Raw genomic sequence first — 26,010 nt, 5'->3', positions numbered from 1 at the left:
GGGCCTTAACGTCAGAACACGTGAACCCACTGAAGGTAAGCAGGTTTGGACCTGTCCCGTACTTGGACGGGTGACCTCCAGGAAAAGCTTGAATGGCTGCTGGAATTGGTGATGGTGCGACTTACACGGTTGCTGTCCTTGTGATCTGTGTGGACTCCAATGTCTGAGTGCAGTGACGGGAACAAATAAATATATATATAAATATAAAACCAAGGTCCTGACACTGAGTACGTCTAAAGATTCTGAGTTATTCCCTCAAAAAGAGACATCTGGCTACGTCACCACTGCGGCCATTTGTAGTCACTGCATTATCCTTATCTTCTAATAATTGCTTCAGCCATTCCCTCATCCGTCATCATATCTGATGTGTGGTGAGCAGTGGTGTGAATTGGCTACTGTCTCCTTGCACCTTGGACAATGATGGTGTACCAAGAAATATAAAGCCTGTTGAGTCTCTAAGAAAGTGCTAAATAAGATCATTTATCTCGCCCAGGCTGTAGAGTCTCAGATCAGATCTGTGATTTCATGTGTTTTTAGAGTTCCACGGAAGTACTTAAGATTACAACATCTGATTGGTTGAGACTTGCTTGAACTTTGTTTGGAGCGGTGTTAAATTAACTGTGAGGAGTTTGTGTTCTCCCCTTATCTGTGGGTTTCCTCCTACAGTCCAAAAACACACGTTAGTAGGTGGACCGTCTACGAAGAAGTGTCCATAGGTGTGAGTGTGTCAGAATGTGTCGCCCTGTGAGGGATTGGGTGTGTTCCCAGTTTGCGCCCCATAATTCTGGGTAGGCCCTTGACCCAACGTGACCCTGAATTGGATAATCAGATACAGACAAACAATGAATCAACTGTTCATAGACAAAAGACAACAGTATATATCAGATAAACCTTTATTGATATTGATATTAGTATTTTACAATTTACTGAACTGGAAGTGCATATTAATGCAAAAAGCTCCTGTTAACGTTACATACAAAAACATCATAATACTACAAAATACATACAGCTTTACACTTTAACACATTAAATACATGTGCTAAATTATTGCATTTTCCATGTTGGTATCCCTTATAAAAAATATACATTTGGAAATATTTCAGGAAAAATATACACTCGATTAGTACAGGGCAAAATAAACTGCCACCGTAATTACCCCTGATTTGAGCTTTTAGAAAGCGTGAGTGGAACATTCTTCTTTCCTGAAGGGAAATGTTTTTCTGAGCAACATTTCTAAGTTGCAAGAGAAAATAAATGCAGATTAAATACTGTACTTTGCCTCCTGAAATTCTGGAGACAGGTGTGAAGAGCATGAGCAGCATGAGACGATGAGATCTTATTGTTTTCTTAAGTAAATTATTTAATTTGTGAGACAATATTTTGATCGAGGAGAAATCCCAGGTGTTGTTTCTCAGGAAACAAAAGAAAACTGCTGTGTTTCAGTGATTTCAGAAAATGTTTAACAGATTACGGTCTTATTTTGGATATTTCTTTTTCTCCTGGAGACATTTTGGAAGTTTGACTATTTCTCTGCTTTTATTCAGTCAATCTCTCAAAGGGAGACTAGTTCAAATGCACCATTCTGAAGCAAGGCCATTAACAGACCTCAAACCCCAACCCTCTGGCCTTGGACCACCAGTCACTCACTCCCCTTCAAATAAATTATGCTTTTCAGCACTGGTCCAGAAGCTGTTACACCATGATATCCCCTCTTTCTGAGATACTAAAAGAAAACAAAACAAACAAAAAAAAGAACGTCCCGGACCAGCAGACACATCCTTTATAGAGAAGGCAGCAGGAAGAAGCAGAGGTGAGGGGTTTAGATCTTGGTCTGTTTCTGTTCCTCAGATTTCTCAGCTGAGCCTGACATGCCGTCCATCTCCAGACCTTTCCTCTTTTTTTCCTCGTCTCCAGAGCCCTCTCTAGCAAATTTGGCCTCGATCTCAGCCGGGTCCATGTAGGTGTAGAAGTAGGCCATGACGGCGAATATGATGCACACACACAGCAAGAGAGAAGCGAAAAGCACGTATTCGGCCCACTGTGGATCAGAGAGTGAAGAGTTAACACTGATATAACAGGTCTTCATTTGTTTTTATACAATGGTGTTATGAATTCACTTTTCCCCAAGAATCAATGTTTTTTTTTATCTAAAGAAGCAGTTCAGAGAAACATCATTAACATTCAGTGCCTACATAAGGCTTGACATGAACCTTTATAAAGACCTCTTTTTATAACTAAGAAGACCAAGGCGGTCTTAATCTTGAGCACTCTATGTAGCATGTCAGACTGTCCATTACAGAAGCTAGATGTCCCAGTTGAATCATGTTAAAGTCTAAGCACCAGCGATATGAAAGTGTGAAACAAATAAATACAGTGGAATTTGAGTTCCTAACTTGTGTTTATTGATAGTCAGAAAACATGTTATTTCTTACTAATTCAAGGAATAAGGTTTAAAAGACAGTTGGTACAGCTTGACTTGCTAAACTCGGTGGCTCAGATTATACTCGGCTACGTAGCTGCATTACGGAGGTTTATAGTGTCGGATGAATTCGAGTTCGACTTCGATCACATTTACAAGAATAACGGTACCTCTACATTTGAGTTTAGCTTATTGCTAGGCTATTGTCATGAACAATGTTGGTTATTTAGCTAGATACTGTCATAACAGTCAGTCATAACGGTGTTTTACCGCGGCGTTGTTCAGCTGTTGTCCACCAGTGACGTTACACCGTTGCGTTCAAGAATTTCCGTAGTGAGCTCGGGTTTTTCCGTCAATTTAATAAAATTGTCAGTTTTAAAGCAAATTAAGCTGCTATTTTCATTTTAATTCATACTTATATATGTCAGTAACTAAAATAATGTGAAATATTCATGGAGGTCCATTAAGTGGTGCTTAGCCTTTAAGACAATGATAATGTGATGCTACAGTGACTATGGTTAATAATGTAACAAGTAATGGAAGCTTGTAATCCACCTATTAGCCTCTTGCTTGTCTTTTCACACATCTCATATTCAGTAAGAAGAATTTCAGATATATGTAATATGTTACTAAATTTATGAGGCTAATGTAGCTAATAAGCATTAGAAACCTACAGCCAATGATAAGATCTGTGAAAAATACACGACTAAATCAAACCCCGTTAAAAACACTAAAGTAGTTTCTGAGATTTTTTTGTCACAATGTTTTCTACTCAGTGGATAAAACGCATAAAAAATGCATGATTCCGGTAGAGCGCTAACTGACTCAGATCTCAACACCAGATATGTTTTAGTTGATTGAATACATTCACTGTAAGTTGCCATGCTTTTTAAACTATGAAAATGTCCTGTTGTTAGAATTAGAAATGTCACATCAAAAGTCAGTTATTACTGAGATGAAGCCTAAGATGCGTCACCTGTTCAGGAAGTTGTCCAGCTTCAGCTACAATTAGCACAATAATGTTCCCCACAGCAACAGTCAGGAGCCAGCCAGCTTGAAGGACAGACTTCATGTTGCTAGGCGCCTGAACGGTGACAGACAGAAAACGTTGTTGTCATTTTCAGCATACTGTATTTCTTTCAATGTGGTGTAAGCAACTGAACAGACAGCGCCCCCTACCTGTGAGTAAGAGAACTCCAGACCAGTGACAGAGAAGATCACCTCTCCACATGTCATGAGGAAGTACTGAGGGATCTGCCAGGCCATGTGGATAGTGTTGGGCTGGATGTCTTGTGTGGCCTGGATGGTGGCTGAGCACTGAAAGGAATGCAAACAAAACACAGTGAGATTTAAGCGATGTACCAGCTCAATCACTGCTGCATGTCAGCTTTCACATTTTAATGCCTTTTAAGCAGGTACAGTAACAAGAAAAAACCCGGAAGTGTGGCACATGCACACATTATATATGTATATATACACATTATATGTTGCTCTTATGCCAGGATCTTCTAAAGTCTGGCTGAAGATGGGCACGGCTTCTGCTACCTGTGCACATCTTAGTTGTACGAGTGGAAACAACTGCTTGTGCACATATGACGGCTTTTCAAAGGACTTTGTTGTGGTTCGGTGTTTTTTACATGTGTCTTTGTTGTGTCGGTGACTTACATTGGATCCAAATTCGAAGGAGCTGGGAATGAAAACTGTGTAGGAGCTTCCAAATCCCAGGCTCATGGAATAGTCACACGTCTGTCCTCCATCATTTAATATAGTGAAGGTTTGTCTAAAACACACCAGAAAGCAAATAGGTTACTCTTCCTGCCAAGTACCTGTACTTACTTTGAAGATGATGATTTAACTGCACAGATCATCTAATGTTAGATAGTAGCATATTAAGTATGTCCTCATAAAAGCTGTAAATTGTTCCTCCAGTCTTTTTAAATGTTTCTACATTTTGTAATTTAACTGTGAAAGGAATCAACATAAAGAGCTGTGTAATATACTTACTTTCCCTGTTGGACGGAGGCGTACTCGCTGAAGTTGTTGGGAATGACAGCACCTAGGTCTTTAGGACCTGTCACATTCAGAATTGTCCTAAAGCCATTTACGAACCTAGAACCAAAAACAAAAAGCATTTAAATCTGGAAACTAGCTCCTCTAGATAATAAATGTGTGCTGAGTTATGTGTGTGTAAACATCTGAGATTCTCTGAAGATTTTCACAGGAGGACACACTGTCCAAAAGTTTGTAGACAGTACTCATAATTAAACTAAATGTCACCTTTTAAAGGGCACACAGTTCGGACCACTCTACTGGCCCAGTCTGTACAATCTCCACAGAAAAGCATATATGTGATGGTCTTATGTTTCCACCCCCACTGAGCCTAGTCTCCACTATTCTCCTATTTACACCTGACTCATTACTTCAGTGAAGTAACATTATTACTTCAAGGAGCAACCAGTTATACTTACTACTACAATTATTCAGTTTATGCTCCACACAGTGGGTTCCCACACGGAGGCAACTCTATTTAATCCTCTGGAGTCTTCAAACAAACCCATGCATTACATTTAATGTTTGACGATGTTTATTTTTTTATATATTTGTGATAAAACAGTGCAGAAAATCAGTTCAACCGTTCCCTGTATCTGTCCATCTTTTCAAGATCTCATCAGAGGAATGAGGCTAAACAGAGGTATCTTGATATTATGATACACCAGATCATCAACACAACATCCTGTTGATTTTCATCTTTAGGGCCGGAGTCTCTCTTTTTAGAGTGCATGAGATCAAAAGGCACTTTAATACAGAGTGCGCCGAGACTGTTCTGAACATCCCAATATCAAAAAGTGGTTGTCAAATGCATCTAGAAATGAACTTTAGAACAGAATCTCTGATACATCCAGGCCAGCAAGCCTCAGGGTTTCATAACAATGGAGAAAAATGTCTGATCCCTTCTTTAAGTACATTTTTAAACTCAATTACCTTCAAGAACTACCCTGATCATTCAAACGGTTTCATACGGATTAATAAACGATGACAAACTGACCTGATGTCATTGTTTCCTTGCTCAGGTTTGGTCCTTACATCTATACTCTGAGAACAAAGCAAGAAAATGATTAGACAGCCTCAGTGACACGCTGTCACGTGTATAAAAATACTAAGAACATAATATTCAGCACTTACGCTGCCTGAGACTCCGGTGGAGCTGAGCAGAAATGTTTCCCGTTGTCCTTTGACCAAACTGACAGTGAAAACAGCCCCTTCCCCCACTGCTACTTTTGCTGTGTCCGTATTAATCGTCAGATAGTTTTCTGTGGACTGTAGAAATAAATGTAAAATAAATTTCTTATTATCTTCTGTTCAGAAATATCACATACAGTTCTATGAAACGTTCTTCTTAAGCTCCTGATGTCCACTGATTTAAGTAAAAAGGGAGATGTTTTCTGGTGACATTCTGTAGATATTGTGAATAAATAAATCCTAACCAAAACTCTAGTTGCTTAATATTTAAATAATATTCAAAAACAGCATTGGTAGCTATATTCATAAATGGTACTGAGTCTGTTCATATCCTGTGTCCAAAAATCTGTAGACCTGCCTCTTAAATTTAGTGATCACCAGCGTAAATACAGAGGCTCAACCATGTACACATATTAACCCTTAAAGAAAAGGTGGGGGTTTTGATTGAAGGTAATAGATAAAAGCCTGAACGCAGTGGTTTGCTGAGTGTATATTTACCCGAAAGGCTGGGATAACAAACTGATTATCATTCACGGATACAGACAACGAACTGTTTTCCAAGTTTAGGAATTTCATTTGAGATTCAGAGGCTGACGGGAACTTGGGGAGAGTTTGCTGAGAAATGAGAGAGAGAGAAAAATATAACAAACGAAATAACAGCAGGAATATTCACATGGAAAAATGAGCTGAGCTGTGTGTGTAATTACATCAATCTGCATCTGCACCAGTGCTGCAGCCACAAATGCTAATCCTGCCAAGAACATACCCACAGTCATCCTTTTCAGAGGCCTGAGAGAGACAAAACACACAAACATCACACACTTGTAATCTGTGTTCTCTCGCTACAGATAGAAATTACTGCTGTCATATCTGGAATAACAGCTCTGTATAATATGTAACGAGTTTGCAGATAAATTGTACTAGATGTACTATCAACGTTACTATGTATGCCAGAAGCTGTTAATTATTCATTCATTCATTCATTATCTGTAACCCTTATCCAGTTCAGGGTCGCGGTGGGTCCAGAGCCTACCTGGAATCATTGGGCACAAGGCAGGAATACACCCTGGAGGGGGCGCCAGTCCTTCACAGGGCAACACACACATTCACTCACACCTACGGACACTTTTGAGTCGTCAATCCACCTACCAACGTGTGTTTTTGGATTGTGGGAGGAAACCCATGCGGACACAGGGAGAACACACCACACTCCTCACAGACAGTCACCCGGAGCGGGAATCGAACCCAGTGTCACTGTGTGACTGTGACACTACCTGCCGCACCACCGTGCCGCCCCTAGATGTTAATTAATGCTTATGAATTCATTCTTGGCTGGTTTTGGTTTAGCTGGTCATGCTGTATCCTCACGCTGGCCGAACATATTTCAACATCCAAAGTACAGCATACTCTGTGTTTGCTGGTAGCTGCTCTGTTGTTTTTTCCCTATATCACTGATACCCACTCACATATGGGGGCATTCTATCAGAGTAGTGTGGCTTGTGACAAGAACACAATCACATTTAAATCACTGTATCACATTTAATTCATTAAGATTTAATTCCAGAAAGCACTAAAAGCATTATTTTTAATTAAATATATGTATCTGAATAATACTTCCAAACATTTTAAAGTTAGCGTATGCTGCTGTTAATGCCAGCACTCACGTGAAGTTCAGGCCACATTTCTTAATGAGTGGATACACCGCGCTGTCCACAATAGGCACCAGCACCAGGATCAAAATGGGATTCACGGTCTGTAATGAGCACACAACAGGAAATGAGATTACAGCAAACTCTGATGAATTTCACACATCCACTGCATCATGTTACACAGTCCTGGGACGGTTACCACTCACCACAAGCCATACAGTTTGAGAGGTAAAATTAAATCAGTGAATAATCTCACCTGCATCTGATCCGGCTCCACGATGAAGGCACCCTGAGAAAGAAAAAGAAAAACTAACCTTTTAGAAAAAACTGCACTTTCTATAATGACTTATGATTGCACATGGTATGCCACTGCTTTGGACTTACAAAGTTGCCATCCATAGTTGTGGCCTGGAGAGTCCAGCGAGAACCCTGCAGAGAGAGAGAGAGAGAGAGAAAAAGAGAGAAAGAGAAAGAGAGTTTTTTGTTGAACATCTCAGAATCTCTGACTAAAGGATCATCACTTTGATATAAAAGGAGGATTTAAACCAGAAGGGATAAATGCAAGGCTTCACATCCTGATTCCTGTGTGAGTGTGTGTGTGTGTGTGCTCTTACCTGTTGGTCAAACAAAGCCCAGAACATGGGCAGTGGGATGTAAAGAAAGAGAACTTTCAGCACCATCTTCACCTGAGCAATCAGCAGCTTCTGTAGAGGGACAGAGAGAGAGAGAAGATTTAGAGCGTAAATAAATACATTTGTGTGTGTTCACAATACATTCTCAGTTATTTGTGGGTCTCTGTTGATTTAAAGTAACAAGAATGTAAATTGTGTGTGTGTGTGTGTGTGTGTGTGAGAGATGTAACTAACGTCATATTTCTCGTTGGCCCAGTCCATCCAGTGCTCTCTCTTGGGGTACTGGCTGCTGCGGTGATTAAAGCGGTTCTTAATGGCAAACTGCAGCAGAAAGAAAGAAAAAATAAATTGTTAAAATCTTCTGGATCAATGTTCACCTAAAACACATTATATTTCTATAATAAGTGCATTTTGTTTATTGTATCATTTACAACAGGCCAAATCAAACAATATTAATTTGATATTTTGGTTCACAGACACGAATGTTCTTAAATCATACATAAATAAAGAGATACACTTACTCCAATGCACTTGCAGACCTCCAGCATGATGTTTCCTTTGGGGTCTGTTTTAGTGTACATTCCACTTCCAGCAATAAACACAACTGCAGAGAAAAGACCCAGCTCTTATTAAACTGAGCTACACTACCGCCTTGTGGCCACACGCGGGAATTTCAGATACTAAATCTCTCAGATTTTTGGGATTAAGATGAAGTTCAGTCAGTTTGACTTTTTGACTTACTCAGAGCAACAGCCATGAGAGCAGCCGGCACACCAAACGCCAGAGGATAACACTTCTGTTGGGAGTTAATTCCACACTCCTGAGCTGTGAGAGAGATGAGAAACACATCCAATAAATACAAACGTCCATTACATGTCCACATTTTTGCAGAAACCCTTATAGTTATTCATTTTGTTTACTTTCTCTGCACAGATTATCTCCACAGAAAATGGCACATGTTCATCATGCTCAGTGTGGGCAGCTGGGTAGAAGGGAGCACTGGGCTGTATAGCAGTACAATGACTTTATGATCCAGAACTGATCATCATACATGATCTGACTAACATGTTTGTGGCTTAATGCCATCAAAATTTAAATGTGTAGAACTGCTGTTACAGCTGCGCGACATATTACTACCCTTTACTTGGGAAGACATCTTAGATGAGCATGTGCCCAGAAATGTGTGCATCTGCAACTAACAAGTATGTTGTATTCTTGTTTTTGAAACAAACACACACCTCTGAGAATGGGTGTGATCACGGTGGAGAGCAGACTGCCTGCGTTGATGGAGAGATAGAAGATGGAGAAGAAAGTGCTTCTCTGCTTTTCCTGTACAATCACAACAAAACACATAATAAACACAAACATACATGTACAGTAAGAGTAAAAGGATTTTTAGACGTTTTGTGAGCAATTCAGAAGAACCAAGGTTGTTTCCAGATATTCTCCTCTGAGATTTCTTAAATCAACAACATACTGAATTTATGTATTCAACATACTGTATTTATTAACACGTAAAAGTAGGTATTGGATGATGATCTCAGATAATACTAGGCTGCCACGAGGAAAGATTTGGACAAAAAAACAACACATTGACACGGAGTATCACTGCATACTGTAATCGTTTTATTTGTTTTTATGAGCAAATAAACTCTTACTGCTCAGATAAATAGTGTCTCAGAGAAAATTTCAGTGAATGTTAAGAGATTTTTATTGCCCAATTATTTTATGATAGAATCTTGCTCTGTCTGCTGGCATAAAAAAAGGGTGCAGTAGACAATAATCAGTAATAATCCATGTGCAATTATCATCTATATTTATCTGTGTGTTGTATCTAATCTTTGTCAGTCATATGAGTGGACCCTGAGCTCTTTAATGCCAGCACTACTGATACAGACAGAGAAAGCTGTCTCACTGCATTTGCACACACACACACACACACACACACTGTGGTTCCAGTGTGCAAAATACAGTTATGCAATGCACAGTACATAGGTTTCCAAAAGTCTAAGGCCTACTGTGAAGCTAATTAATTTTGCATAATTTCCTAATATGACACAACTGTATTATGAGCATAACAATTTAAGAGAAAACTCTATTAAAGACTTATATTAATTTGAGAATTTCATAGTCAATCTGATGTAATGACACCTGCACTCAAGCTGCAGAATTTGACCAAAAAATTGATGAGTCAATAAAATTCACCTGGAATGTTCTTTCGAGGCTGCTAACATAACTATTATAACATTGCCATTTTCACCATATTAAACTGTGCAGGAATGTTCCTGTGTGTACAAGTGTACATGTGTGTGTTTGTGTGTGTGTGAGTTTATGCACCTGGTGGTCCTCAAACTGGTCTCCACCGAAGGCTGCCACACAGGGTTTGATTCCTCCTGTTCCCACAGCGATGAGAAACAGACCCACCATCGACAGGGCACTAATGTCAAAAACATATATTAAAATTCATATTTATTATTAGAAATGCATTTTAATCACATTAGAATTCCTATTCTTAGCTCCATGGCAAAGTGGGTGCCCTGGTCAATGTTTATGCTCCTGAAACAGCCAACTTATCCCTCTGACTTTAGTCCAAGTGTATTTCAGTTTACAGTTTTTAGCAAAGGATAATGGCAAAAAAAAACTCCCAGTTTCATACCAGCAGATATTTTTTAAACATTACCCAAAATACGAGTGTCCCATATTTTGAAAGGCAGTGATTGGACATTTACTGAAGGATGCTTGGTTGACATGAGGTCTGATGACGTTAGGCCATGAAGTAATCTTATGCTACATGCGCACACACTGGGTTTAATGTTCATGTGTGGGTAGAGGAAGTATTCAGACATTAGTGTATGAAGTTTTTATGACAGGGGCTTTAAATGTGTGTGGCTATGCACGTGTGTGTGTGTGTGTGTGTGTGTTTTCCTGGTGGGATAACTCACACATGCAAAGTCATGTTATCAGGTGTGCCGTCCTGGTTGGAGTCTGTAATGTCATGGATGGCGCTGACTGCCATGACTGCTTGACCAATAGTGTACACAATTGACAGATACACTATTGTCCTGCAGAGACAGAGACAGAGAGATAAATAAAGAGAAGATATACCACATTTACTTTTATACAATGAAAGGATGGGACTGTTAAGCATACATTCATAGGGCATAAATATCCACTAAATATTAAACTTCTATGCAAATGCAAACTGCAAGCTTAAGTAATGTTTACTGTCTATTTTCACTTTAATTTATACGACTTTAATACATGAGTATCGCACCGAAAATGCAGATGGCAAACCCATCAGAACCAAATCATGAGGTGATAAGAAAACCTCTCACTCACTTAAACTTTCCCAACCAGGAGTCAGCCACGATGGCCCCCAGGATGGGTGTCAGGTAGCACAGGGCCACAAAGGTGTGGTAGATGGTGGTGGCAAGGTCATCATCCCAGCGCAGGAAATAACGGAAGTAGAGCACAAGCACCGCTGCAGAGAAACGAGGAGAAGCACAAAGAGGGGAGGGAAGCAGGGAAAGATGGAAGAGACGTGGGAGAAGTTGGAAAAATGACAAAGGAATTTGTTTAAAACAGATGATAAGCAATCCTAACTGTGGCCTAAAGTTCACATGTCAGACATTACTCCGAGTGTGTCTGTGTGTAGCGTTCTAAACTCACCTCGCATGCCATAGTAGGAGAACCGCTCGCAGAACTCATTCACAACAATAAAGAAAATACTGAGTGGATAGCCACAGCACTCCACCTGTGCACAAAGGAAGAACACAATGTACAGAGCCAGTTCAATCACTGATTTCAAAGATACTGAGCGTATACACATAGCATTATACTTACTGTATTTATAGCATTATACTGAATATATAATATCTTAAGCTTACCTGATTGTTTTTCTTCCGTCCCCGCCCCTGCTCTTTGTCTGCAAAACACAAAGTACTTTAAATGTCAAATGGAAAAAATTGTTCAAATGCTCATAAACTGAATATGGAAATTATAAACAACAAACAAACTCTAATGTAAACATTACAATGTCACAATTCAAGGACCCAGAACATAAATGTACCACAAGATGATAAGCATCATTACAATAATGTCAACTGACCAAAGGGTTTAGCTCCATCTAAAGGATCCATGATCAGATAAATGCAGATGAACATGATATCCATGCTAATAATAATAATATATAACGTGCTTCCCTTTGATGCCTTGGCAAACATATCTTTGAGTTACCGGTGGTCAGTATGATTCTTAATTTTCATAGAATTCATGTCATATTAATCCACAATATGCTGTATTAGAATTGTATTAAAAAAAACGATCCAATTCCTGGACCACTCACCTTCCATGATGTCTGCTTTTTCTGACTTCATCTCTTACTTCTCTCCTACTGAATATCCGTTAATGGTGATATACACACAGCCACTGGTAAAACACCACACACACTCAAACACTATTTGAGCCAGGTGCCCTATGCTGTGAGAGGCTGAGAGCAGGTAGCACAGATTTATATAACCTGCACTGTGGAAAAAAAAAAAAGGGCAATGGTGTGGACTGTGGTCCCATTTATTACCCACTAGACCAGAATATCAGTATCTGTGTGAGCGTGTGTGTGTTTAATCATCACAATAAATTAAATACCTGGTAATCTGCAAAAAAAAAAGTCCTGGGAACCACTCTCAAGTGTTCAAGGCCAAAACAACTTAACTGTCAACACATAGAAACTTATGCACAGCACCACGATCAGAACGTAGAATGTAAACTAAAGGAAGAGCTTGGTGTTTCATTAGATATCCAGCATTAGAGTTAGATAATGCAGACATGTCTATTCCTGTTCTAATATAAAAATTTAATAATCAGCTAATACAATTAGCAGAGTCAAAAAACTCACTACTTCAAACATTACACGTTGTATACATGTATACAAACGTTATTAATTAAATGCTTAATGCAACTGAATACAAGCAGTAACTTTAAAAAGTATTTGCAAAAGTATATATATAAAGGTTCAGGACCAACACTTTTTTAAACAGCGAATGGCAGTTAGTGAAACATGAATACTTTCAAAACCATTATGAGTCTTTTTTGGGAAATTTTCACCTTAAAAGTAGCAGCAGGTATTTTCAAATTTTTTAAGAAATTGTATAAAAATCATCACTATTCTATGGAGACATCCAGGGGTCACTAGTAGACCAACTTTTTAAACCAGCACTTTCAGTGAATAATCTATAGCTATTCATAGATTTCTAAACCATTTTCTTGTTTTAATATTTTTGTATGTATTGGTAAACTGTACATTCATTTACAAACTCTGCCCACAGGTTTATAAAGTGCCCTTTTTAATTTAGTAATTTTTTACAAATTGGAAATCTGTGCTATCAGTTTTGCAAACAATGCCCACAGATATGACCCCCGACATGACCCCAGTTACACATTTCCCTCTGAAAAAGCTGAGTGGTGCTATCTTCACCAAAGCTACGTTCAGAATCACTCCCTATTACAGAAATCTTGCACTGCATAAGTGTTGGCCATTTTTAATTCTCAGTTACAAATCTGACCCACTGTATATAACACAATAAAAGTCTCACAATGCAGTGCGAATTTTAGTGTAGAGAAAATGTATTATATACCATAATTCAGTGAGACTAGTGAAATGTTAAGATTTGTGTACGTGACAGACAGAACATCTAACATTTTATTTTGTAAAACCAGGGAACAAAGATGGACCCGAGATGTTCATAGTTCATTGTTGGACCAGCTGCGCCTGATTTCAATTAGTCCGTAAAAGTTATCGTTGGTCTGGTTTCCATATATAACTAGTTATTTCTAATATTTTGCTGCCATTAAAGATGGGTTTCAATGAAATTAATCATGAAAATCATAAAATAGGGTGACCAGATATGAGATGGTGGCGGGGTGAACGAGGTTATCGACCAATAACGGTAGCTCTACAGTCAGACCGTCCAATCAGAAGATTTTAGTCTACTTCACCACGCCCCCTTCTCACTCAAGCGGACCAACCGGAGTAGGGGAGGGCGGGACTAGTTTGTGAACGAAACTCTTCTCGAAATTCAATGTAAACGCTGGAAAAACAAAATCCCGGACATTTTTTAAGTCTAAAAAAGAGGACATGTCCGGGTAAAAGAGGACGTCTGGTCACCCTATTTAAACGTTTACTCTGACCAAAGTTTAGATGAAGAATGGACACCCCTAAGTCTTAAAACAACAACAAAAAAACGCCCTTAAGTATTCATAGTATGACACTAATAGCCTTGTTTGCTAATCTGAGAATAGTTCATAAATCCTATTAAAAATCAAATTTGTTAAACCCGAGGGTATAGATGTCTAAGCTGCCCTGCTGGCGCATCCCTTAAAAATAACGTTTAATAAGCATTCATTTAATTAATTTAACCTTGTTTTATGAAGTGCTCCCAGCAGGGCTCAATAATGGATGGGTCCAGATTTCCCTGTTCTCTAAATATTAAGTTTATTTTTGGCTGACGCAGCCGGCTCTGTGCTACATGCTAGTTCTCTACTTTCTAGCGGTAACAAAACTAACACAAATGCGTTACACATTTGTTCTGTCTCAGTACGTCCATGTTGTTTGCTACAGAGCTTTACACATTAACAATATATTATTTAACATAAAAAATTATAGCCATCTTTAATGACACCTTTTAATTTAATATGACGATATAATATTCAGAGTATAGTTTTACAGCGCGTAAAAGAGAATGGCGCCAAACCTTTTCTGGAGCTGAGGGAAGCCAAGTGTAAATGCAGCGACCAGAGATTCAGACAACGTAAATAGAGTCGTAATTTGAGTCATTCAAAAAGTGGGCTTTTAAACCGTTTACAGACTCACCTCGCGTTTCTACTGAAGCCTGAATGGCGGAGGTGGAGTTCGTTAAACGGCCTGAGGTAAGAGACATAAAGCTGGACGTAAATTAAACTGCTACTCTTGTGAAAATGCAAATCATTTTATCTTTTCACGTTTCTGTTTGCTTTTGCAAAACAGTTGTGGACAGGGCACCCAATAAAAGCTGTTCATTGCTAGAGAATGGGGTTTTTGGGCACTTAACTTCACCAGGTAATGAATATTAAAGAGTTACTCATTCTAACTGCTTAAAAGCCACAAAAAGAAATTTAAAAGACACATCTAAGTGCCTAAAACGTGTCTCACCTTGCTCTAGAGATACCAAACTTTTGACCACCTTGTTTCCACACTCACTGTACATTTTATCAACTCAACTAAGCATACAGTTACAATCACATTTACACAGTATAGTCAAGCTATTGCTCTGCATACCTCTGTGACCAGGACCACAACAGAGCAGGGATTATTTGGTTGTTTTTGGTGACATTTTTATGTGTAATGCAGTAGTGTGACTGGAGCAGACACAGCAGTGCTGCTGGAGTTTTTAAACACTGCACGCCAAAATTTTGAAAGACAAAATCTCTATAAAGACAGAGAGGGTTGCTCATCTGTTGCTGTAATTTGTGTTGGTGCTCCTCTAGACCTTGATCGTGGACACAGGACTCAGTCTGATCCACTCATACCAGTACCACAAACACTAACATTTCATCACCACATCAGTGACACTGCAGCACTGAGAATGAGCCTCTAGCCAAATAAACCCTGTTGGACCAATTGATGTATGGACCAATAGAAATGCTCCAAAACCACCTTGAATGAACTAATTTTACATTAACTTCCATTTAAAGTTTAGATTATTTTGCCTTGTAATGTAAAGTTAACATTTTGAGGATACGTGGTCTTAAGACAGCATCAGTATGTTGTAATGAACAGTCCTTTGTAATGAATAATCAGCTAATTTTTATTTATAAATAAAACAAAACACAAGAGACAAAACACTCACATTAGTATCATAGCTGGTGGTGAGTCCAGATTCCATAACAGACCCCTTACAGCTTACTGAACCAACGACTGATGGGCCTGTGTTGATGTATGCGTACAGTGGATTTGTTTGACATCATTGGAGGCATGTGAGGGATGGGGGAGTGGAGTCAGCAACTTTCTTTCACCGCAAACTAAAAACAGGCATCAATGAGTCGCATGACACTCAAAGCTCTGGATGTCTCTTCCTCCTTCTCTTGGAGGATGATGACTAAATTCTTAAAGAATGTCCTTTTATTATTTGATCAGAATATTGGGGAATAGCTGACGTGTTTTAACCAAGAAAGAGCAAACAGAAACTGTAAATACCATTGATAAGGCGATTTAAACTATGGTTCAAAATTGTATGGTTGCATTATGCCATTTGTTTGAAGCAGAATTCAAATCGTGCAAACAAAAGAGACTTGTTGTAGGACAATAAATTTATTTCATTAAAAAGAGAAGACATTTAGGACATTAATATATTACATACACAAATTCAGAACGTTGACATTCCATTAAATAAAATAGCCCCAGATTTCCCAGATACAAAACAATTTACACGAATCATACACAAACAGGACAAGGGTATAAAAATCCTAATATCAGTCGCATTTATCCATGTACTCCACAGCTCACTTTTCCTCTTTGGCAAGAGATCATTAATAAAATAAGAAAAGCACATGGTAAAACATATATTGCACTCCTTATCTTTAGAGAACAGATCATAATAGCACTTCCTCCTTTGCTTTTAATCATTTCCATTAAAAAAAGAACAGATCTCATTAAGACAGGCAACTTCAAAGTGTTTGTTACTTGCTACTGCTGTAGATGGCTGTTGAGATTAACATTAACTTATGTAGAAATGTTTAGGCTTGTATTTAATGTTCTCCAAGAAGTCAAGCATAGGAAGCTAAACACGAGGACTTACGTCTTTTTGGGGGAGAGGTTTGGTTAGTGCTGGGGACTCAAGACTCAGCATTATGAATAGGCCACTATGGTTGATGTTGATGCTCATGCCACTCTTTAGCAGCAAGTAAGTCTGCTATCATGTGAAAGAAGAAAAATGAAAGAGAAGTAAAGGCTAATAGTCCACAACACATTGCGACTGTCATGAGCAAGGTGATTGTTGACTCTCAGTACATTTGCTTTATGGTTTTACCTGTTTGTAGCTGGTGACGTTTGGCAGAGGTATTGACAGTTTAATGCAAGAATAATTTAGTAATCCGTTCAGTACACAACAGTGTAGAGCAGTGGTATGTGACTGTGCTGTGCTGTTACGCTGAAAACTTTGGTTGACACTGTTGGTATTCAGTGGAACAATTAACAAAACCAATGACAATTAAAAAAAAAAAAAAGATGGAAAGAGAAAATATTTAACAATGGGGAAATTATTCCTTACATCTTTTTGAACAATACAAACCAAGTTTGCCATTACCTAAAATGTCTGCCTGAATGAATAATAACAATTCTGTCAGTAATGAACAAATATAAGACTATGAAAAAGTAGTGGAAAATCAAACAATACTAGAGGACAGCAGTCTGGAAAATGAAGTTATTTCATACAACACCTGAACTTTTTCATGTGGCCTTAACGTTTGCTGCTGAAATTGATCAGTCTTTTAAAAGCCAGAATCAATACTTTAAACAGAGAGACTTTACACTGGGTTGTTCAACATATTGAGAGGATGTTAACTCGTCTTTTGTTTTCCTCTTTCATGTTTATGTAATCTTCTATTAATTCCATATCTCCCTCGACCTCTTCTTTCACTCCCTTGCTACTGATAAGTACAGAATTTTAAGGCTGGGGTCACATGGAGGAGGTGGAGCCACTGGGTGTGCCACTGATTGCGTTAAAGATGTGCAGTGAATCAGAGAGAGAGCTCTTTGTTCCATTTTCAACCGCAGAAATCTGAAGGTGAGAAGAAATGGTAGGTTCCATACTCAAACATCACATACAGCACTGGCAAAAAGAGTAAAACACAAAACTGGGGCATCATTACCATCCAATCTGCACATGCCAGCAAAAAAAACAAAAAGGAGAGGGTTGGTGTCATTGAGTGTCCACAAACTGAAACACTACGTCCGTGCACATAAACATGTGCAAATGAATCGTTATCTGATAATAATGATGTTGATTTTTTTTTTTCTGGCTAGTTATATTTGTGTACGTGGGTATGTAGCATTACCTGTTCATGCATGATGAGCGAAAGCTCTCTGGTCAGATCTCTGTAACTAGCCTTCATTTCATCATGATACTCATGCTGATCCTCCTTTATTAGTCTCTCGTTTACTCCCAGGGACTGGCCACACGCCTCCACAAATTGCCTGGAAACCAATGTAGAAACACACAAAAGTTAATTTTTACACCATGAACATGAATTTATAAAAATGTACCAATGCTGATACATGCAGTACAAAATTGAAATGGTCTAATACAATCTTTATACTATATATATACACAGTTAACATAAAACAAAGGAATCGATTGGATACAATGTTATAAATATAAATACAAATGCAAATTGTCCCACTAATTGAATACAGCATTATTGAAGACACCATGTCTTTAGAAAAATGCCACTTGCTCCATGAAGCTGGGCAGTTCTACATGCTTGAATGAGATTGCTGACTGTTAAGTTTGTTACATCAGCCAACTGATCCCCATGTTAGCTGGCATCCCAATGAGCGATAGGGAAATGAGGGCAAATCGAACTACTCACTGAGGGAGAATGCAGCCAGTTGTGGATTCCCATCTATAAAAGACTCTGGCTTTGCTATGGATTGGACTTACAAACTCCTGACTTTGAAGCCAACTTTTAAGCTCCGTTTCATTTCTTCAAACACAGTTAAGTATGTATGACCATTTTGAGAAGAGTACCTGAAAACTTCTTTAAGCTGTTTGACTTTGTTGTCAGGGTATTTCTTAGCGCTAGCATCATCAAGGAAAGCTCTTGCATAAGCAAGTGGTCCAGCATTTACCTAGTGAAAGAAAAAAATATTGCATGTACTTGGTTGCACACTCCTTAAAAATAAAGGTGTTACAACAGTTTCTTTGAGCAATGCCATAAAAGAACCACTTTTTGGTTCCATAAAGAACCATTTTAATAATAGGGTTTTCACACATGCATTTCATAAACAAATGTGGTTCTTTATGGAACCAAAAGTGGTTCTTCTATGACACTGCTCAAAGGAACTTTTGTAGCACCTTTTATTTTTAAGAGTGTATATCCAGCAGTGAAATGTCTGAAGGTTATGTGTATATGTTTTTAAAACACAGACCTGTACACTAATGCTGCCCTGCAGTTTGAGCTGCAGGCGGATCATGTCCACGTCAGTGGCTGCACAGAGAGCTTTTAACTCTGCCACTTTACTGCTCATTTCATCTATGGCCACCTCAATAGGACTCAGGTCTGTGTGGTGCTGATACATCACAGCTATTCGCTTCTTCACATAAGGGAAACAGTGAGTGGCTAGAACAAATGAGAGAAAATGGGGATCAGTATTGTACATGAAAGAATGAATTAACATGTTAAACCAGTTCCTATAAACCTATACACACAAATATGGATCATAAAAACAAAATTTGTCACCAAGTTTGGGCTTGTGCATGCTCTGAAATGTGTGGTACTACTAAAGGTAAACACAGACGTGCTGGCCAGTTACTTTCACACCTGCTAAAATAGACATCACTGCTCACTGTGGAGAAAACTCAAAGAGTCCGTGGGCAAAACGCCTAATGTTATTCGCATACCATTAAACATTCTTCTAGTTTGAAGTGTCTGCCAACTACGGAAAGGCGAACAATTACATTCGTGTTAGTAACACGAATAACCAGTGTTACTAAAGTAAAAATTAATCAACAATCCATGTACATGAAAATGTAGAGAGATCTCTTCTTAAAAGTACACTCTGATTATAAAACAGTAAACAGTTGAGCCTACTGCCTCCTGCTAAAAGAAATGTAAGTTCAAACCCAAATTCACCACTCTTCTTGTATTAATTATTTACCATGAAGTAAGAGAAACTAATTGGGTACATGAAGCAGAACATACGAATTTTTTTAATATACTTGGTTTGGTTAAGGACAGTTTAAACATTGATTTATCTTTTTTGCCCTTTTGGGTAATACATCCCAAACATCTTTTTACACTTTTTCAGTAGAATGAAATTACCCAGGATAACTACCCGTATGAAATGTAGGTGTTCGTGCTACTGATGCTGTCCAGAGAAACATATTTCTCTTCCCTAATCAGCGGGTTCATTGAAAGGTAAAGATAACTGGCTCTGGGAGTGCAGGCAGGTAATAAAACTATGGAGTCATGCCAGAAACCAAGTCTTTGATTAAGGATGATTACTGATAAAGCTGATAACTGGTCAAAGGTTCAATCAAGAAATCAAGCAAAAATGTGTCTGGTTAGCATGTAGCGTGTGAAGTGTCTAAGTAGGATAAGTCTGCCTAAATTCATAGCCAAGAAACATTAGCACCCCTGCAAATGTACTCCTTTCCTACAAAGCACGCTTTTGACCACTGGACCAGGTCTCTGTTATTTGGAGGGTGCGATTTTTCCAGCTTTATTGAGCTCTCCACAGGTGTTTTATGAGATGTAGTTGTGGGTACAAGTAATTTTTTTTAATTGCAACAATTGTCACGCAAAAACGGCCTGAACACAGCACAAACAACTCTAGGACCATAGAACTGAACCAAAAGGACCAATCTGGTATATGCAGCATCGTGACATACCCGGCAAATTACTGCTATCAACAAAATGTAATGAGTTGGTTGTATTTTACTGCTAGTTATTTTGATGAAAAATGGTAGTACTGCTTATTATTTGTCTGTGCAACTGATAAAAAAGGGTAATGCCTAGTGCACTTAACATTACACGTGGCCAGTCTGAATATAACTGAGAGTGAATCTTGACTATGAATTTAGTGCTTGACTTCGTGCTTCAGTGGATGGTCAAGAATGAGATATAAGTTCCACTCACTGGTGAGCACTGTTCTTCGCTTGCATTGCTCATCGATGCCACCGTGCCTTTTTCCTGATACAGTAAATGGTGTCTCAAAAACAAAGCGCCGGATGTTGTGGCTCCTCTCAAAGTCAGTGCGTCTCTCTTCCAGCTCCTTTTCTTCCAGGTAGGGAGTCACATGTGTCACCTGGATATAGGCAAATTTAGCCTCCAAGTCCTTAGGGTTAACCTAGCCGAGATGAGACACAATCCACTTGTCATTTTTGAATGGGCGGAAGAAACAGCAAAAACAGTTCAAAAATTCTCAAATATGTTTATGACAGTCTACGTTCAAAGGTGAATTTTATGCCTCAAAGGTGATGAAAGCCATGTACAAAAATTCTTGTGTGTGTGTGGTCTACTGAAGGATGGGGGTATATGTGAATTCTAGTAGGAGAAAATTCCATCTAAAATATCTGAAAACATCCTTTTTTTTATTAATCGGTGCATATTCTTCATGCCTTTTCCTTACCCTCCCAGAGTCTTGTATCATTTTGACGTTCTCCTGGCCAAACTTGTCAGAGTAGAGTTTGAGTAGGCGTTGTGAGATCTCAGAGAGAGGAGTAAATTTTGGTTCCTTATAGATGTATTCCTTTCCATCTTCATCTTCAAAGAAACCCTACAGCAACAACCAATTCACATTACTCACTCACTGTGTGGTATGCACTTCAAAGATTTTTCAAAAATGCTGTGTTTTTTTTAAATCTGTTGAGATGAAAACAAAGTCACTCAAAGGGAACATATGACTCTAATCTTTGCCTAAGCTGCAATTTAAAAAACAAACAAACAAAAAAGTGTCACAATGTCTACAATACAAATATAGATAGCCATTTAGTTTACTATCTTGAATTATCAGTGAATTGACAATAGGTTTTATATGAAATGTTTATAATGGTTAAATAGAAAGAACATGTATTCAAATGTACCACTATGTTTACTATTTTGTCTTCCAACACCTCTCTTCCTTGAAAAAGTGGAAAAAAATGTGGCCATTCATTTTCCAATTTCCAATATTCTGCTTTCTCCATTTCAGAATGAAAATGACCCATTATCTGATTTTAGATTCAAAATAAGAAAAAGGACAGGAAAAGACACATTATCCTATTTTTGTGACAGAATTGAAAATGTAAAACAACCTACTGTCTGATTAGAAAACGGAAACAAAAACCGTAAGGAAATGAAAACAGGAAAATGCTGCTGTCTTTTTTTTTTTTTTAAACCAAGACAGAACCATAGATGGATGGATAGAGTCAAGAATGATTCATGGTTAATCCAATATCCAGTCCTGATTTTCTTTTCTGTTTTCAAATCAGAGTTCAGATAATGGTTTGTTTCCTGTTTTCTTTCTTATTTTGAATCAGATAATAAGTCATTTTCCGTTTTCCATTTCCCAACATAAAAAAGAAAGTCAGATGGCACAATGTACACAGGTCCTATTTCCAAGGCAACAATGAACAACTCTTTACAGCTTTTCTACAGCAGTTCATTGTAGGTTCAGATATCCACTGTAGTGAAAAATTCAAGAATAGCACGTTTAACACAAAGCTACTCTGAATGACTTTGTTTACTCATTTCATTCAGTGATAGAGAAAAACAGTGTTCACTTTAAAAGTGAAAAACGAAAGCAGGCCCAAAACATCCATGAAATGGCAAAGATGATGTTCACTGAGGCTATAACTGACCTGTCCATGCTTGGCCCGCAAATGCATTCATGCTTAGTATTCAGGCACGTTTTACAGAATATTACCAAAATCCCTTTTAACTTGATGTGGAAATTAAAGTTCAAAGGGATTTTGTAAATATTCTACTTTCCACAAAATTCAACATGTAAAAGTCAAACGATGAATAACCACCAATCAACCAATGACACAGCAAAATGGAAATCAGAAATAGTTTGAAGTAACTTTTACACTCCAGTATATTAGTCTCCCTAGCATTTTTGCCAATTGCAGGCAAAAGAACACTTTCAGCCAATGTATTGCTTGATGTAGGCTTTGGGTTACCTTCACCTGGAGCTTCCTCATTGTTTTTAGTGTTGACTCCTAAAGCTGTCAGTCAACATGTATTGCATGCTTTCAGAAGCACTAACACTGGGAAGTGAAAATAGCACTTAGCTGGCACATAACCCTTACAGTACGCATCTTCTCTCTTGTCATCTGACAGTAGTAGAGTGGTTCCATGGGTCATAAACCCATTACTGTCTCCGTAAGCCTAATGGCCAAAGCCCATGTTAAAGGGCTCACTAAAGTGTTAGTGCTTTTTAATGATAGGTAAGAGAGTTTCCATTTTATATTGATAACTGAGATGATAGGGCGAATGAGAGCAGGAGAAGCAGATGAAACGTTTTTAATCTGCGTCACAGGTGTTTGACAATGAGTGAAAGGTTTTGTGACAGAAAGAAGCATCTTTTTTTTTAAATCAAACATGCTGTAGAGTTTTGCTTTTGTTACAGCTCACAAGCAAACTCTGGGCTGAAAATGGGTTAGTAACACAGGGTTAAAACACACACACACACACACCATGAATTTTGCAGCACCACTTACCGCAGCCTTAGGGAAGAAGAGAGAGCAGAGAAGATCTGATTAACCCCAACCCACACAGCACAGATGAGAGCACTCAAGACACATTTTAAATCACAAACAAGCCTTTAGCAGAAAAAACATGCAAGACACAGGACCACAGGTCTTCATATGAACAGCTCAGTTCACTTGAATTTTGGGGCTAGTTAGCACACAGTATATTTGTTACAATAATTAAGGACTAGCCTGTTTTGCACAGATGATCACGACTGCCGTCAGAAAGTTATCTCTAATAAATGCTGACCTCTTTGTTAGACTTTGAAATGTCCATACCTGACCGAAAAAGGCCACTCTGAAGAATGTGCCCAGCAGCCGTTTCCCAGAATGCATCACTTCCATGACTTTAGTGTAGGCCCGATGTAACGTGTCATACAAGTGCGCCAGTTTCTAAACATAGGTAAGAGAAATATTGGACACTATATTACTGATGCAAACTTTATCCATGTACATTTGTGGGAAAACAAATTAACATAAGCAATGTGCACCTCAAAGTCCCTGCGTTGTTCATAGATGGGAATAATGAGCCTATAGATATCTGAGATGAGCTCATAACGTTCAGCCTTCCATAAACCATCAGCACACTCTTCTAACAACTCCATCAATACTTCCTGAAAATGCAACACACAAAAATAAAAAATAAAACAATCAAAAGTGAGGATGGGCCTTATGACAATATTAGAATAACTTTCTTCACACATTTTGTCTGAGTATATTGTGAATGTTGTCAGCACTGATAGAATGCTGTTTCGGTATAAAGAGAACATAATTGTGTTTATAATTAGAATTTTTATGTGGCAATAGTGTGGCTTTTTCATTAACACTTTACAGCATTACATTTTCCAGATGGTTGTAAGGTCTGTGTTGTGATAATATTTTTAAGTACTTACTATCCGTCTATCAATCTACATCTCCATTCCTCTATCCATTCATATATGTTTGCTTTTCCTATTACAGTACTGTTTTCCATATACATCTGAGTAGAGGTTTTGTGTCAAGGGTCATATGATTTAAAGCTTGGTGTTAATGGCAGCTCCATTAAAGCTTTTCCCCAGCCACAAAGCTCATTTGAGAGAGTCCAGTAAACTGGTTGTGGTCACTAACCTCATCCATATCGAGGTTACATGGATGGGGGGGAGGTCAGTAATAACCTCAGATCATGTGACATACTGTACATGTCATTAGACATGTGATCACCAGGAAATGTCCTATAGCCAATAGGATTATATTACTTCATTAAAGAAAAAAACTGTTTATTGCTGAGATAAGATGCACCTCAAGGCCAGCTGTTACATAATCTAAGGACAGTAAAATTCCAATCTCCTGCCTTTGCTCTTCTTGATCACTGACGCACATGTTTAAGTGTCATTGACACTTAATGTGATAAGATAAGCAACCTCAGGGAACATTTCATACAATAAGACTCTAGTAATTGATCTTTTTCTGGAGTCAATTATATTCCAGCGGGTTCAAGATGAGTCCGATATTGTGAGTGGCCGTGGCATAAGTGTTGGCTTGAGAGGTGAGGTTTGGAGCTAACCTCATTAAAGTGCACATCCTGCATGCCCACGTCCTCCATCATGGCTGCCTCCTCGTCTATGTTGGGAGTGATGACACGGAATGCCGTGCAGCCCTGCCGAAACATTCCTAAACAGACAGAACAGGAGCAGTAATGTTAGCAGGATCTGATCAGCCTTGGTAGTAGACAACATTATGGCATTATCACTGAAGACAAATTTAATAGATTCAGTATTGAAGCACATATAACCAATGCAAAGTGTTGCCATGAGTGTTCAGTGCATTCTGAAGATCTCAAGTACAAAAAAAGCACATGGTGAAGGTTTTTCTTTTTTCCATCAAATTTCATAAAGCAATCAGCAGCATTTAAAAAATAATGTGATTAAAAATGAATAAACAGATTTTAGATAAAGAGTCCAATTATCTTGTAATAGACAAATTCCATAACATTCAACAAGTTCTGTATCCTTACACTGGCCTCATTTGGACATAACACTATATTAATAATTACTTGCCATTGTAGTTTAATTATTGCTTTATTGCTTAGGGAAGTGCTGAGTATCAAATTTCAATCAAATATTTGGTACCAATTGAAATTCTTGAAGGAAAATAAAAATTAAATAACCCAGGTGCCCAGGTATTATTTAACGCCACAACTGTAAACAATTCAGATGTAACAATGTGTATGCAAGCGTGATTGTGCGCATATATTATCTTTGCCATATGACTTGTTTGAACTTAAGGGCTTATTTGAGGAATTCACTGAATTCCTCATTGATGTATGGAAATGACCCTTGTACACACTTACAGGCATGTTGGAGCATAACTCTGGTTGGTAATCAATCTGATTTTAGTGGATTTATTTTAATAATCTTAATTTAAACAAAGAGTGTATCATTCATTCATTATCTGTAAGCGCTTATCCAATTCAGGGTCGCGGTGGGTCCAGAGCCTACCTGGAATCATTGGGCGCAAGGCAGGAATACATCCCGGAGGGTGTATTTGTATATTCACAGGGCAACACATACAGTCACACATTCACTCACACTTTGGAGTCGCCAATC

General features: G+C 38.4%; 2 protein-coding genes across 8 annotated transcripts in view; both read right to left on the bottom strand.

Moving 5' to 3' along the window:
* Window positions 1–779: 779 nt before the first annotated feature.
* slc15a1b (solute carrier family 15 member 1b) lies at window positions 780–15,280 on the bottom strand. 5 transcript variants are annotated; one of them, XM_066663566.1, is made up of 25 exons: window positions 15,253–15,280; window positions 14,809–14,859; window positions 12,286–12,368; window positions 11,828–11,865; window positions 11,610–11,694; window positions 11,280–11,421; window positions 10,883–11,002; window positions 10,278–10,377; window positions 9,179–9,269; window positions 8,682–8,765; window positions 8,462–8,544; window positions 8,175–8,261; window positions 7,923–8,012; window positions 7,693–7,737; window positions 7,565–7,597; window positions 7,324–7,412; window positions 6,367–6,448; window positions 6,158–6,274; window positions 5,603–5,737; window positions 5,466–5,512; window positions 4,424–4,528; window positions 4,085–4,199; window positions 3,599–3,736; window positions 3,396–3,503; window positions 780–2,038 (listed from the first exon to the last, which is right to left on the bottom strand). In XM_066663566.1, exons 3-25 carry the CDS (start codon window positions 12,314–12,316, stop codon window positions 1,820–1,822), a joined length of 2,184 nt encoding a protein of 727 aa, XP_066519663.1. In that variant the 5' UTR covers window positions 12,317–12,368; window positions 14,809–14,859; window positions 15,253–15,280; the 3' UTR covers window positions 780–1,819. The 5 variants fall into 5 exon arrangements, with proteins under 5 accessions (XP_066519663.1, XP_066519665.1, XP_066519662.1 ...); XM_066663568.1 differs by lacking the exons at window positions 14,809–14,859; window positions 15,253–15,280 and adding an exon at window positions 15,127–15,156; XM_066663565.1 differs by lacking the exon at window positions 15,253–15,280 and having other exon boundaries at window positions 12,286–12,464; window positions 14,809–14,906.
* A 996-nt stretch (window positions 15,281–16,276) lies between these two features.
* The window catches only part of dock9b (dedicator of cytokinesis 9b), a 91,405-nt gene continuing 81,671 nt past the window's right edge, over window positions 16,277–26,010 (bottom strand). For 2 of the 3 annotated variants that reach the window (XM_066663560.1, XM_066663561.1), the window contains exons 45-53: window positions 24,969–25,075; window positions 23,917–24,039; window positions 23,705–23,818; window positions 21,325–21,471; window positions 20,832–21,042; window positions 19,123–19,313; window positions 18,722–18,822; window positions 18,030–18,168; window positions 16,277–17,752 (exon numbers count right to left, since the gene is read on the bottom strand). In XM_066663560.1, the coding sequence (XP_066519657.1) occupies window positions 17,651–17,752; window positions 18,030–18,168; window positions 18,722–18,822; window positions 19,123–19,313; window positions 20,832–21,042; window positions 21,325–21,471; window positions 23,705–23,818; window positions 23,917–24,039; window positions 24,969–25,075 (1,235 nt within the window). In that variant the 3' untranslated portion in view covers window positions 16,277–17,650. Of the gene's footprint in view, window positions 17,852–18,029; window positions 18,169–18,721; window positions 18,823–19,122; window positions 19,314–20,831; window positions 21,043–21,324; window positions 21,472–23,704; window positions 23,819–23,916; window positions 24,040–24,968; window positions 25,076–26,010 lie in introns of all 3 variants that reach the window. The other variant, XM_066663562.1, reaches the window with a different exon arrangement.

Source organism: Hoplias malabaricus, chromosome 3 (assembly GCF_029633855.1).
Source record: "Hoplias malabaricus isolate fHopMal1 chromosome 3, fHopMal1.hap1, whole genome shotgun sequence".
NCBI classification, from domain to species: Eukaryota; Metazoa; Chordata; class Actinopteri; order Characiformes; family Erythrinidae; genus Hoplias; species Hoplias malabaricus.
The sequence above is the reverse complement of the archived record's forward strand: the minus strand, read 5'-3'. Positions and strand labels throughout refer to the sequence as shown.